This window comes from Monodon monoceros, unplaced genomic scaffold (genome assembly GCF_005190385.1).
Source record: "Monodon monoceros isolate NGI ecotype Baffin Bay Population unplaced genomic scaffold, NGI_Narwhal_1 Super_Scaffold_19, whole genome shotgun sequence".
In the NCBI taxonomy this organism is placed as follows: Eukaryota; Metazoa; Chordata; class Mammalia; order Artiodactyla; family Monodontidae; genus Monodon; species Monodon monoceros.
The window spans coordinates 43,829,278-43,843,127 of NW_021703775.1; the positions used below are offsets into that span (position 1 = coordinate 43,829,278).

At 40.3% G+C, this 13,850-nt stretch overlaps 1 protein-coding gene across 2 annotated transcripts in view; it reads left to right on the forward strand.

Annotated features, from left to right (window-relative positions):
• Positions 1 to 7,189: 7,189 nt before the first annotated feature.
• PSME4 (proteasome activator subunit 4) overlaps positions 7,190 to 13,850 on the forward strand; it is a 101,469-nt gene continuing 94,808 nt past the window's right edge. The window contains exon 1 of one of the 2 annotated variants that reach the window (XM_029232324.1): positions 7,190 to 7,612. In XM_029232324.1, the coding sequence (XP_029088157.1) occupies positions 7,371 to 7,612 (242 nt within the window). In that variant the 5' untranslated portion in view covers positions 7,190 to 7,370. The remainder of the gene's footprint in view (positions 7,613 to 13,850) is intronic. The other variant, XM_029232325.1, reaches the window with a different exon arrangement.

The window sequence follows — 13,850 nt, forward strand, 5'->3', positions numbered from 1 at the left end:
CTATCCAGTTGACTTCAAGACCCTAATAGCACCCCTTCAGCTCCCCCAAGTATTTGGTTACTGCCTGCAGCACTGTATTTGTATATCTGAAATAGCTTTTAGGATAAACTCCAGAATTCTTAACCCAGCTTACAAGGCACTACATGATCTAACTCTGCTTGCCTTCTCAGCCACATCTGCCACTCTTACTTTCTCTCCCTGAGCACATTGGTCTTTTCTGAGCTTCACAAGCCAAGTTCTTCCCCCACCTCAAGCCTCCATTCATACTGTTTTCCTAGCCAGATCATTTCTATTATCCTTCTCCCCAACTCTTCGTTCATCTAATACTACTTCCTCAAAGTAATCTTTCTAGGCCTCCCAGTCTAGGCTAGGTCCCTCTGTTTTATACAATCAGAGCATCCTTTATTCTACTAAAGCATCTAAGAAAAGTATAATTAAATACCTACAGAATGAGTTGTTTAATGTCTGACTGCCCCATTAGAGAGTGAGCTCGATAATGTCATGGACCACACAGAAATAGATCTTCTAGGGAAATATTTTATGCTAAATTTTAAGTTGTTTGTAGCATATAAATCCCTTGGTCTCCTGGAACCTATTTCCATTTTATTGACACAAACAACACACACACACACACACACACACTCACACACAAAGCCTTGTGTGAATGGTTTATTTTATGGAAATGGTGGAAAGTAAGGAAAAAAGCCAGGTTCCATGTTTGGGTTAAAGTGGTACTGGAACAGGGACAACAGAAGCCTTGTAAACAGAACTAGTTTAGCAGAAGGAAAGTTTAGAGCTGGAAGTGACCATAAAAACATAAGCCCCCATCCTCCAAAATTGACAGAACTACTGTATGAGGCATTGGACTTCTCACAGTCTATGAAAAGAAGTTTAAATTACTTTTTTCTAGAGATCTTAAGAGGTAGAAAGACCACAGATGACATTTGGTTACAATTTTATGTTTACTTGTCTGTCACCCCACTTGACAGTGAACCCCTTAAAGACAAGTACTGCGTCATCCATCTTATGATCTCACACTTGGCACTCAGGAGGCACTCAATAAATGTTTGTTGAATTAATGAATATATAATTCACTATGGAGAATTAGGGATCTGATATATTATCCCTCTTATGAGTCTGTAAATTTCAAAAGTGATTCTCCTTAGTACAAAGTAAAAGACTGAAAAGCGTAGCATTTCAAGTACCTGATAACATGTGAGTGTCTTGCTGGTATTCATATTATTCATGCAGACAATTCCATTCTCTGCCTATGAACAAGGCCTGTTCTATTTATACATATAAAAACTGAGGGTAGGTGGAAACAGTGTACATCCCCTTTGTTCATCAGTTATTATCTCTCCAATGACTCTATTGTTAATTTCTTCAACTACTGTTAAAAAATACATCTCTTTACTATATTTGATTATGAGGGAAGCTGTGACCTCCTACATTATTCACAGCTTGTCAAAAAGAGTGAGCTTCAGTTGTGTTGAAAAACCCCTTCTGCTTTTAAATATCAAATAGGTGTTTTACAAATAATAAAAAGTGAATTATTTTTTAATCATCATCAATCATTTTTACAGCTTGATGAATAGACATCATCAATGGCCACTTATGTGATATGAGGATTCTAAAAAAGCTCTTAATGACCCATAACCACTCCCTTTTGCTCCCATGATGTCTAATATTTTAGAGTTAGAAGTTTATTCCTTAAAGGTCTCCAGTTCCAGTAGCATGGCAGACTGAGTTAATGCAGAAACCCTTTTACACAGGAATGCTACATTAAACATGAAAGCAAGAGATAACCATAGATGAGCTCACACACAGAAAAGGAATATCTCCTAGAAACAAAGAGGAAAGGAAAGCCAGAGTGATAAGCGTGTTAGTTAATTCTGCATCAGCTTTGTGGTAGTGTTATTTGATCTGGAAACGGCAAGTAAATTGGGCTTTAATATCTACTCCAGGATAGAAGTTGAAACCCTGGACCTAAGGGAGTTGGAAGTATTGATAAAATATTGCATAAAAACACAGCTCTCCATAGGTTGAATTCCCAGGCCTGTAACTTGCATAGGACAGAAATCCAAGTTTACACTAGCTGAAAAATGAACATAAATATTGGTTAGTACTATACCTATGATCTTTCTGTGGATCTGGTGCAAGCAAACAAAGACATTGCTCTGGGTCACATGGGATGCCCACAGAGAAAAAAAAGCCATGTGAAGATGATCTCACAATATAAAAAGTTATAAAACACAGTGATCCATCATGAACAAAAGTCAACAAACACACAGCACATTATTTGAAATAATAGAGTATGATTGTCTAAAATAATTAAATAAGTATGTCTAAAATGATTAAAGAAGTCATTGGGACCGTAAAGAAAAAAACTCAATGAAAAATAGAATAGGGATATTTGAAAAAAACTTAGTAGAACTTCCAAACTTAAAAACATAATCATTGGAATTAGAAGCTCAATGGACAAGTTAAACAGCAGATCAATACAAATGAACTAAGAATTCTAAGAATTAGAAATAGATATGGTAAAGTTATCTGGAATGAGGTAGAGAGACAAACACTTGCAAAATATCAAGAAATATCTAGACTAGAATGAGAAAGTACAACATATGTCTAATGGGAATTCTACAAGGAGAGAAGAGGAATAAAAAAAATTGTGAAAATAGTTGAAAATTTTGCATGACTGATGAATGATATGAATCTTCGATTTAAGAAACACAAATCCACTGCAAGATAAATAAAAACAAGCCTACACCTGGCTGCATTGTACTGAAATGGCAAAATGCCCAAGAAAGGGAAAAAGTGTAAAATAATCACAGAAAAATTCATTCCATTAGCTGTGATTTCCTTCTTATTAAAAATTGAGCTCTAAATATACTCCAGTTTAATTGGTAAAGTGGATACTATGGCTGGATGAGAAGGGTTTTTGGCTGAAAAATTCAAAACTTAAAAATCATATAGGGGGGCTTCCCTGGTGGCACAGTGGTTAAGAATCTGCCTGCCAGTGCAGGGGACATGGGTTCGAGCGCTGGTCCGGGAAGGTCCCACATGCCGCGGAGCAACTAAGCCCGTGCGCCACAACTACTGAGCCTGCGCTCTAGAGCCTGCGAGCTACAACTACTGAAGCCTGTATGCCTAAAGCCCATGCTCCGCAACAAGAGAAGCCACCGCAATGAGAAGCCCACACACCACAACGAAGAATAGGCCCCTGCCCCGCTCACGGCCAACTAGAGAAAGCCCGCGCACAGCAACGAAGACCGAACGCAAACAAAAATAAATAAACAAATTTATTTTTTATAAAATCATATAGGAACTAGGGAAAAAAATTCTCAGATCCAATATTCTTGTGATTTCAATAACTGCAGCACAACAGGAGTTCAGATATTTGATTATATTAGAGTCATTCTAATATAATTCAAATACTTCCAAATATTATGCTCTGACAACAGAGATTCATCTACTTGTCAATATACCTCCCTGCTCCCCCACCCCACCCTGCCCCCATCCCAAAACATCATATACAGAAAAAACTAAGGCAGAGGAAGGCATGAAACTAACAACCTGTCATTTTTGTTCACTACTAGTAAGTGGTTTATCAAGTAGTGGGCCAATAAGTATATCAATGACATAAATATTTGATTGATAATTATCTCTGCCAATGCCTCCAGCTTGAGGAGAAACCTCTCTCTTCAGAACATTTTCCATGAAGGGCTACTGCACTTTCTGGGGCTTCCAAGAAAAGTGATTATAGGCTGTTTCCTAGAGGAGTCTGATAAGAAGTCAATGTCTCCCTCAGGGCCTGACTGAAAGCATACTGGGTTGTTATTCTTTGGCAGAGTATCCTGAGCGCTAAGAGATTAAAAAAATGCTTGGGAGTTGGTCTGAGAAAATTAACCCCAGACTTTGGGTACTGTCTCTAATGATAAGTAGCCTAGGTCTTCCAGAGAAATCTAAGGTCTCCCACCTTTCTCCCCTGAAGAGGTATGAATAGTGTTTGCTATTAAACTTCATATAGAATAACAGAAAGAGACTTCATCCCTTTTGCTCCAACAATTCTTTCGATTTTTCCAGTTCGGACATCCATTCGCAGGGAAACTGAGATCACCTGGAAGTGCTTTGAAATCTTAAATCTAAACATTCCTGTTGTTCCATATCCTTTGCTTAGGCTAATCCTTTCATGTTGTTCTTGTACCTCATCAGGATCTGAGTCCCCTGACCTCTCTACTCTCTATCAGCCCTCTTCTCTCTTCTTAGACTTCAACCAATTTAGATGTTAACCATTCTCTTTCAAATACTCTCAACTCCACGATCTCTACTTGTTCAATGAGATAATGTCGATAAAGCACAGGCCGAGAGAAGTGCTCAAGAAATGGCAGCTAAAACCACTACCATCACTACCACTAACATACATAACATTCTCTTGTTTCTTTGTCAGTCTATCATGTCAGCCTGTACATCATACAGTCCTGGGCTGGTAAACATTACTGGAGAAAGTCACTAAGTTGTATAGACAGATGGTGGTAAATTCATGCTTCTGGCCTTAACTGCCAAGCAATTCTGTTTCTCTAATCAGTTTTCTGAATTTTGAGACTACTCTAAACCTTCTCCAATCTCCTCAAATCTCCTATCCACCATGTCCTCGCACCATTCTCATTTTCTTGCTTCACAGGAAAAAAAGAAACCAGCAGAAAGAACTCCAACTTCCAGGCACTTAATCTGCAAACCTTTGTGCTTTTGCATCTCTTCTCCCCTGCTTTCCTCCTCTGACAACGGAAGGAGAGTACGGTTTACTGCGAAGGGCCAATGACTCCATATTCTCTCCCACTCTGTCATCTTCATCCACATATCTTCAACCTGTCTCTCCACTGGTGCCTTCTCATCAATATTTAAACATATCCCAGCTTCACACAACTACTGAAGCCCGTGCGCCTAGAGCCCGTGCTCCACAACAAGAGAAGCCACCACAATGAGAAGCCCGTGCACCACATGAAGAGGAGCCCCCACTCACCGCAACTAGAGAAAGCTCGTGCACAGCAAAGACCCAAAACAGCCATAAATAAATAAATAAATAACATATCCCACCTTCAAAAATTCCTCTTTTCATTTCAGCTAACATTTTTCTCTTGTTCTTCCCAAACTATCAAAAAATGTTGTCCACCTTCGCTGTCTCTATTTACTTCCCACTCATCCTTTGTCACTGTAATCTGGTTTCCATCCCTACACTCCACTGAAACTGTTCTTATCTGCTTTATCAATAACTCCAATAAACCATTCTTAGGTCTTATCTCATTTGACCGCTCAGTCACCTTTGGTATAATCAATTCCTCCATCTGAAAACTCTTTTTAAAAAAGCCCACTTTTCTAGAACGCCTACCTCTCAGACTGCTTCTTGTGAGTATTCTTTGTGGTCTCTCTCTTTCTTTATCCATCCCTAAATATGGAGTTCTTTTAGAGTTTGGTTCAGGGCCCTATTCTTTTCATACAGTTAAACTAATTAAACAAGGAGGCCATTAGACTAAGGTGGCTCTAATGCTTTGGTGGCCTACTTAAGCAAACCAAAGTCAAAGTGTGTAAATGCCTCAAGATTATGAAATCTAAACACTAAGGACAACCAATCACAAACAGCTAACTAGGCTTTAAGCTGTAGCCAATTAAATAATTTCCTTTCTTTGCTTCTGCACCTTCTTTATTTAAGTCTTTCCCCTGCCTCCTGTTGGTGCTCCTAACCACTTCTGGTTTGGTGTTGCCCAATTCCAATCAATTTTTGCTCAGATAAACTCTTAAAATTTTTAATATGCCTCCATTTACCTTTTAATGATACTCTATATCTCATTCCCTCCAATCCACCTATATGCTAATCCATATCCATTTTTAGATGGCCCTCCTGATCCATACATGAAAATATTTTCCCATCCCTTAGGCATTCTGCCTCCATAGCTGTTTCTGCTGTGTTCTCTCTCTCAGTTTCCCAAGCCAGAAATCTGACATCCTGACTTCTCTGTTTCACACTTCACATCCAATCAACTACCAAGCTCAGGCCATTCTTGCTGAAACAGCTCTCGAATCATTTCAACTGACATGCAGCCCACCGTTATGTCACATCTCCTTAAGGGGTCTGCCAGTTTCCAATTCTGTCTGTTCTAATCCATTCTAATCCATTCTCCACACAAAGCCAGAGTGATTCTTCAGAAATGTAAATTATATCATGCCACTGCTATGCTTAATTTTTCCACTTCCTGTTGCCTTTAAGATAAAGCTCTAAAGACTTCCTAGCATGTCCTTCTCAGTCTCAATTCTTCACTCCCCTCTCTGCAAGCAATCTTCAGTCATTATAAACTTTGAATTCCTAGAGTGCATGCTTGCAGCCTGAGCTCTCCCCCAGCTGAAATATACCTTCCCCTCTCTTGTTTTCCTAACAAAATTTGCACTCAATCCTTAAGCTCAACTTTATGCATCATTTCTAGGAAACCACCTGACACCCCTCCAGTTTGAAGTCCTCTTTAGGTGTTCCCAAAGCATCCTGTACTTATCTAGCAATTAAGAGCAGTATTGTCTTGTAATTGCTTATTCCCTAGTCAATAGCTCCATGTGGCTGTTAAGTCCAAGGAGGTCAGAAACCAGGTGCTCTTAAATTTTCCATCTCAAGGGCCTAAAAGGAGTGTCTGACAGAGTAGTTCAATTAATATTTGTTGAATGAATTTGTTGAATCCCTTTCTTTGTAATGAGGGCGGCCAGGAGAACGCCAGAAAGACGGGGGCTTAAAGGGCACACAGTAAAAAATCTATCAGCAACAAGTGGGATGGACAGAGTACCTAGGTTTTTCCATGAACGTGGCATGGGGGACTACGTGGAGCGCCTGGTCCGAGGCCACGGCGACCACACGCTCCCGAGGGCAGACGCAGGGAGCGCGCGACCCCACGCGAGGAAGGACAATAGCTTGGAATTCGGCCTCGGGTTTCCGGTGGGGCAGCCTCGAGCTCGGCCCGTGGGACCTGGGGATGGGGGCTCCGACCCGGCCCACAGCAGGAACGCGCTGCACCTACGGTCGCTGTCGCCGTCGCCGTCTCCTCCGACGTCGTCGCCCCGCCCCGCCCCGGAAGTGACTTGAGGCTCGTCCGGAACCTCCGGACCCGGCGGCTGCAGCGTCACCAGCCGAGCTGGTGCGGGGCGGGCGGAGCGGCCGCTGCAGCCGCCAACGAACCGGGAACCGCGCGGGGCAAGCAGCGCGCCGGCCAGGGGAGGGGGCCCAGCGATAGGGCCGAGGGCGACGACGACGCGGAGGAGGCGGAGCCCGGAGAGGGGTGGGGGCCGGGGAGGGTTAGGGTGGGAGGGGGTTGGGGGGGTGTCCTGGTCTCATGGAGCCGGCCGAAAGGGCGGGCGGCGGGGACCCCTTGGAGCCGGGCGGGCGCCCCGGTCCGGACCCGCGAGGCTTCGTCCCGCAGAAGGAGATCGTCTACAACAAGCTGCTGCCCTACGCCGAGCGGCTGGACGCCGAGTCCGACTTGCAGCTGGCCCAGATCAAAAGCAACCTGGGCCGGGCAGTGCAGCTCCAAGAGCTGTGGCCCGGGGGCCTCTTCTGGACCAGGAAACTCTCCACGTAAGTGTGCCGGGGCCTGCAGGATGGGCCGGAGGCAAAGGCTCGGGTGTGAAGGCGTCCGCGGGGGGTGGGGGGGGGAGGCTCTTTGTCCGCACCGGACCGCTGGACCCTCAACTCTGCCCCGGTTCGGGCGGATCGTTTCTGTGCAGTAATCCCAGGGTCGCGACCGAAGCCTGGGAAGAACTCAAGCTTCCTCCCTACCACTTTCTTACGGGATCTCCCTGGTTCTCACCAGCCCTCTATGTCCTTCGCAGCTGCTTCTCCCCAAGGTTTCGGGTTGTTGTCTTCCGACATTCGGGGCCCGGGGGAGCGTGAGGGCACTGGACCCGCAGGGAAAGAGAGGAGCGGTCCCCCAGGGGTCCTCCTTGGACCTTTGCCGGTGGCGGGAGGGAGCAGAGAGGATTCGTCTTTGGGCGAACAACTCGACTTTTCCTGGTGTTGACTCCAGTTTTTTCTTACCTTACGGTCCCTGCCTCTTCCTATCCCTCAGTTCGCGTCTAGTAACTTTCTGAATGGGAAGGAGGCCGTAGGGAACTTCTAGGTTCTGCTTTTTTTGGGCCTTCTCAGTCTTTGTGGGTTTGATTGAAAAGACTTTTAAAATCAGCCCTCAGCGCATTCTTGGGCTGTGTACTAGACGTCAATGTTGAGAATGTTGAGTCTTACAACCTCGGGAAGGTGTATGTTGCTCCTTTTATGACATTTCCTTTGGAAATGTGCCATACTAAGGAAAATAGAGAAGGAAGCTGTCAAGTTGTCCTGGGCGTTATTAGTATCGGGCTGGTGTTAATTTTTGAGCTGCTCAGATGAATATAGATTACCTAAATCAATCTCAGTTGTTCTATTCTTTTGTTACCTTTTTTTTTTTTTGGTATAAACTGGCTGCAAACTACAGTGCCACTGAAATTAGGGGAAACCGAGTACAGTTGGGGGAAAGGTTAGAGACATATTTGCTAGATGGGCATCTTCACTGTGTCAGAAGAACTTTTTTAAAAGAGAATTTTGCTGTATCTTGTTTGGTTGGCTATACATAAAATCTGGTAACATTGTATGTTCATGCATGTCGGTATGGGTGGCTGAACACACAAGACATAAATCACTTATCTAATGTTTACCCAAATCTGCTGAGTGAACTGGATGATGACTCAGGGTTTTGTAATGCAGTCGTCTTTTCTACATTTCCTCACAGGATGATTCTTATCTGCCAATTATTAGGGAGCCTCTAACAAATTTCTCATCTCCAGTTGTCGCTGGTGGTAGCACTAATTACCTTTTTAATTAAAGAGCAAAACTCAAATGCTTAATTTGCCCTTTTCAAAGAGTGACCATATTTATGTCAAGGTTAACAGCTCCCCTCTCGATTAGAGCTTGAAGAAGTTTGTGGTGTTAGGATCCATAGGAGACTTGGGAAAAAAGAAGTGCAACAGGGAGAAGAACCACTTTTGGTTAAAACAGAAGAATGTTTTATAAATTATTAAAATTCACAGTTTTTTCAAGTGAGCCTCCTAGGTTTTTGTGTTACTTGGGCACAGTAAAAATAAAGTTACTTTGTCAGTTCCAGTAATTCCTCATTTTAATCACCGAGATTAGATTTTTCAGGAAATAACCTTTTTGGGGGACACAAACAGCTCCTTTTAGATGCACAGTATATAAATAAACCAGTGTGTGAATGCATATATGGTTTAGATTTATTAATGGAGAATCTACACAGGCATAGTTAAGCACTGTTTTCTGACATTTTTATTGTAACTAAGCTTGGCAAATTAACACCTGGAGGTTTATTTATTATTTTTGGCTTTTAGGTATAAGTATCTGTACCTAGAAAGGGCTAAAAATACAGTGGAGACAGTCCTTGGTGTTTAGGGCAATATTGCAGTTACACAGCTTTATAACCTACGAACGTCAAACCATTTATATCTAAGTAACCAGCAAGAAATGCTATCAGATAGAATTTTATTTTGGAACGGTGGTTAAATGCTGCAAGCTGATTCTTGGGATTACGCCATGAGACATTTTGAACTTGGTGGGACATGTTGTGATCTTGGGTGTATTTTTTCTCCTAAGTCATGCTAAGGTGACCTGTTTATAGTTGTGCTTGTTGTTTTTAAGCCTTGTGTGTGTTGCACAAGTTTACATCTAAATGATGCCAAAACATGTGATGATAGCTCTCAGTTACCTTAGTAGTGATAATACTTAGTGCTTTGTAGAAGAATGGAAAGTAGTAATGGAAATAAAATCTAATTTCTCCCACTAGCTCTGTGACTGTGGGCAAGTTACTTTAATCATGTGTTTCAGTATACTTGTGAGAGAAATGAGGGAGTTGGAGTAAATAATTCCTGAGAAACACTCCTGCTCTGGTATTTTATGATTTTATTTTTTATCCTGTAGAGCCTCAAATAAGCCAGTGTGTATCTTTCTCCAAGGACTGTTTGATAAGTTTGTAAACTACTGGAAATAGTTGCACAGATCCAGTGCATTCCTAAAGAAGACCAGAGTGTAAATGCTGTTCAGAGACACTGGGACTGGATCCCCGACCAGAAGTATACATCCCTAATCTGGGTGTCACAGGACTGGGTAGAGTTCTGGTTTAGGAGATATTCAAGGAAACCCCCCCCTTTTTTTTTTAACTTTTTATCTCATTTTGATGGTTATACTTATCTTTTAATCTATCTCAAGACTTGCAGGTCTGTTTAGCAGATCTCTGTGAAGAAAGGTTATTTCTGTGTACTTTAAAAATTGGCCCTGTGATATAATACAAGCTCTCTTGTACAGAGAGCTTAAAGTATTAGTACTGCCTGTTGAAGTGAGATTGTGTGACATCATACGTCACGAAACTAGTTTTTAAGAAGCAAGGAAACAAATTAGAGAAGAGAGGCACAAACTAAATGGTCTTTGAAAAACAGCAGTTAAGACAGCTCTTGGACCCTGAGTGAAAGGCATCTGTAAGTAACTGGTATGGCCCCTGTAGAGAATGAAAGGAGTTGAAGAAAGGTAATCTTGAAGCTCGCTTTTTCTCCCTTGTCCTTCTGGGCCTTTCATGAGAGGCAGTGAGGTCTAGTCAGAAGAAGTTTATCTGTACCTGGTGTTGCCACTCTTATCATCTTGATCTTGCTTAACCTCTCTTAGCTTTAGAGTCCTCTTTTGGAGAGTGGGAGTGTAGACTACGCTTGGTTTTTCAAACCTAAAACTTAGCAGCGAATTGTTTCATAAAAGCAAAATCTTAAACACAAAATTAGATCATTTCTTTCTTTTGTGTTTTTTTTTTTAAAGCAGAATTTTGATTTTAGTGAAGTGTGTGAGTTTGGATTATTATGAAGCAAATTTAGATGCTTTGTTTCAGTGAAAATGTTATATTTTCTGCTGTGAATGAAATGATTGTATTATAATGTATAATGAAATGATTGTGTTATACTGAGGAATCATTTGCTAATGATTAATTTGCTAATTAAACTGTAGCTCCCTTGTTTAATTATTATTAAGAATATTATGTGGCCTTACTTGATAGGAATTGGATTAAACCACATAATGTATTTAATTAGATTATACAACCACTGTAAACTTGTTTAGTCAAAATATACATTATCAAATACACTAACCTCCTTTGTGGAGAGCAATATGTGACCACAGGAGCACCCAAATCCATATCATTTCTATGTTAGAGAAGAAAGAAGAAAATGCTAACCACTAAATCTCAGTGTTAATATTGTCTATTAACATGATGTACTTAATAGAGTAATATTTGAGTACTGAAATTGTGAAGTACACAATAAAGATAAGCTTTTTATTTGTAAAAGAATCTCAAAATCTTGACAAATTGCCACATTCATCAGTGAGAGCCAGTTGGAGAAAGTAGTAGAAAAGGTTTGTCTCTGTTATTTAAGTGGCCACACTCAAAACAGGACCCAAAATTTTGTAGGGAGAAAGTTGATTTTCCATAGGAAAAAACAAAATGCATGAATTGATTGATTTTGGAGAGACAAATTTTCTGATAAAGTTGTATAACAGCACAGTAAGTTATCTTTCACTCTTTTTTCTGTTTGTTTTTTTTTTAACTAACATACTATTTTTTAGAGTAGGTTTAGGTTCAGAGCAAAATTGAGCAAAAAGTACAGAGTTCTCATATACCCCCTGCCCCTACACATACACACGTTTGATTTTTCATAGCAATGTCAAACATATATTTTTTTAAATATTTGAGGCTCTTCCCATTTTCCAGGGATGTCTCGTTCTCTTTCTTTTAAAACACCTTGTCAGTTTTCTCTTTACTAGTTAACTGGCTATTTCTGCCTGAGTCTCATTTGTCATTGACTATATGTGTGATTCTGATGTGAATAGTTCTCTAACTTTTTTTCTTTGCTTTAAATATTTTTTTATTATGGAAAATGTCAAACATATACAGGAGAGGAAAGAATAATATAATGAACCTGGGTGTACCCATCACCCATGTTCAACAGTTACCAATTCATGGCCAATTAGGTGTCTCCTACCACCAACCCCTTCAACCATTTTTTTTTCGAAGCATATTCTTCATTCATAAATATTTCCAGTATATATCTTTAAGGGAAAAGGAATTAAACAAAAAGTCAGTACCAATATCATTATCAAACCTAAAAGAGTAACACTATTACTTTGATCAACCTCATGGAGTTGGCTTCTTTGCAGAATTTGTAATTTTACTCCTGAGTTTCCATTTCATTTGCATTGTTTTGTCTAAGGTTCACTATAAACAGACCTCATGGACAGAGATAAAAGAAATAGCTCATTAATGAATATTTTCATATTATGACATCTTTTTCTTCCCCTCTTAACTTTGGAAACATAGAATCAATCCTGGGATAACGAGGACTCCCTTGAATTATCTCTATTTTAAAAATGAAGACACTGAGGTTCATAGGTTAATACATAGCTTGATGCAAAGTAGTAGAGACCAGGAGTCTTCTTTGAACAAATTATTTTGTGAGTGCCTTGTATGGGATGGGCACTGTTTGTGTCACTTGGGATATGTCAGTGAAAGAATTCCGCCCTCCAGGGAAGTTCCAGCGTGTTCTTTTTCTCTTAGTGCACATTTTTGTTCATTTAGGACAGAGCAAGCAAGACGTAACTCCATCAAGAAATTTGGGGGAAGGAAATATGAATGCTAAGCGCATTACTTAAAAAAAATTCTCAATCTGACTGGTATGTTTTAATGCCATAGATTGAGCCACTGACAAAGGCAGTTAGAAAACAGTAAAACAGTACCATGTGTTTTTCTTTTGAGATCTGAATGTATTACTTAAAAACAATTTCTTGATGAAGTGTTTATAAAATCAAATTGTCTTTGAAGTGTGTGTTCTTAATTGAAGTGAAACAGAGGCAAATCACTAATGTTTTTTAAGGGACCTTTATTAGTAAATAAGTACACAACTTCTAAACTAGTTGCTCTCATTGTAGAACCTGGGAGTTATCTTTATTTATCTATTAAGTGAGACTCATTTCTAGTGAATCTCCCTCCCCACCTCCCACATTTTTTAATATAAAAATCAAATTTGTGTTTCCTCTAACGTTTGTAGAGAATTTAGACCAACATCTCATTTGTACTGTGTGAAAAGCAAGCTGAGACATTGTAAAAAAAGCAACAGCAAGCAAAAAAACAACAAAAATCCTCTGTATTCATTGATACTGGCCACTGGAATGTTAAAAGCAGCACATACTATAAATATTCCCATTTGGAATCCTGAAGTTGCCTACTTCCATATTCGGCCTGTGCTTAGCATTTCTTCCCTTTTAGTGCACTTTCTTGATCCCTTATTCATGCTTTTGTATTCTTTGTGTACCTATCTTCTCTCTACTGTGAGCTTTCTTGGGGTCAGAGTCTTCCATATTTACTTCTCCTTCCCTGCACCCACAGCATTTAGTGCAGCAGTATATACATTCATAGGTACTCAGTAATATTAGAATTGACTTTTTTGTTCCTTATAAACTAAAGCATTATGCAGTTTCTGATGAATTGTTACTTTTACAGTCAAAATGGAGAAAACGAATTTGGGGTGAGATCTGTTTTAATACTGGGTTCAAAAGAAAGTGTATATTTAACCAAAGAAGAGGGAAGGAGCAACTTGGTTGAGGAAGAGAATGGTGTGTTTCATAACCCAAAGAGAGAGGGTATGGGGAGTGGGGTTTAACAAAGTTAATTAGAGAAAAGAGCAGATTATTTGGGTTGCATCAGGGAGTTTGAAATTTTCATTTAAAAATAAATCTGTCA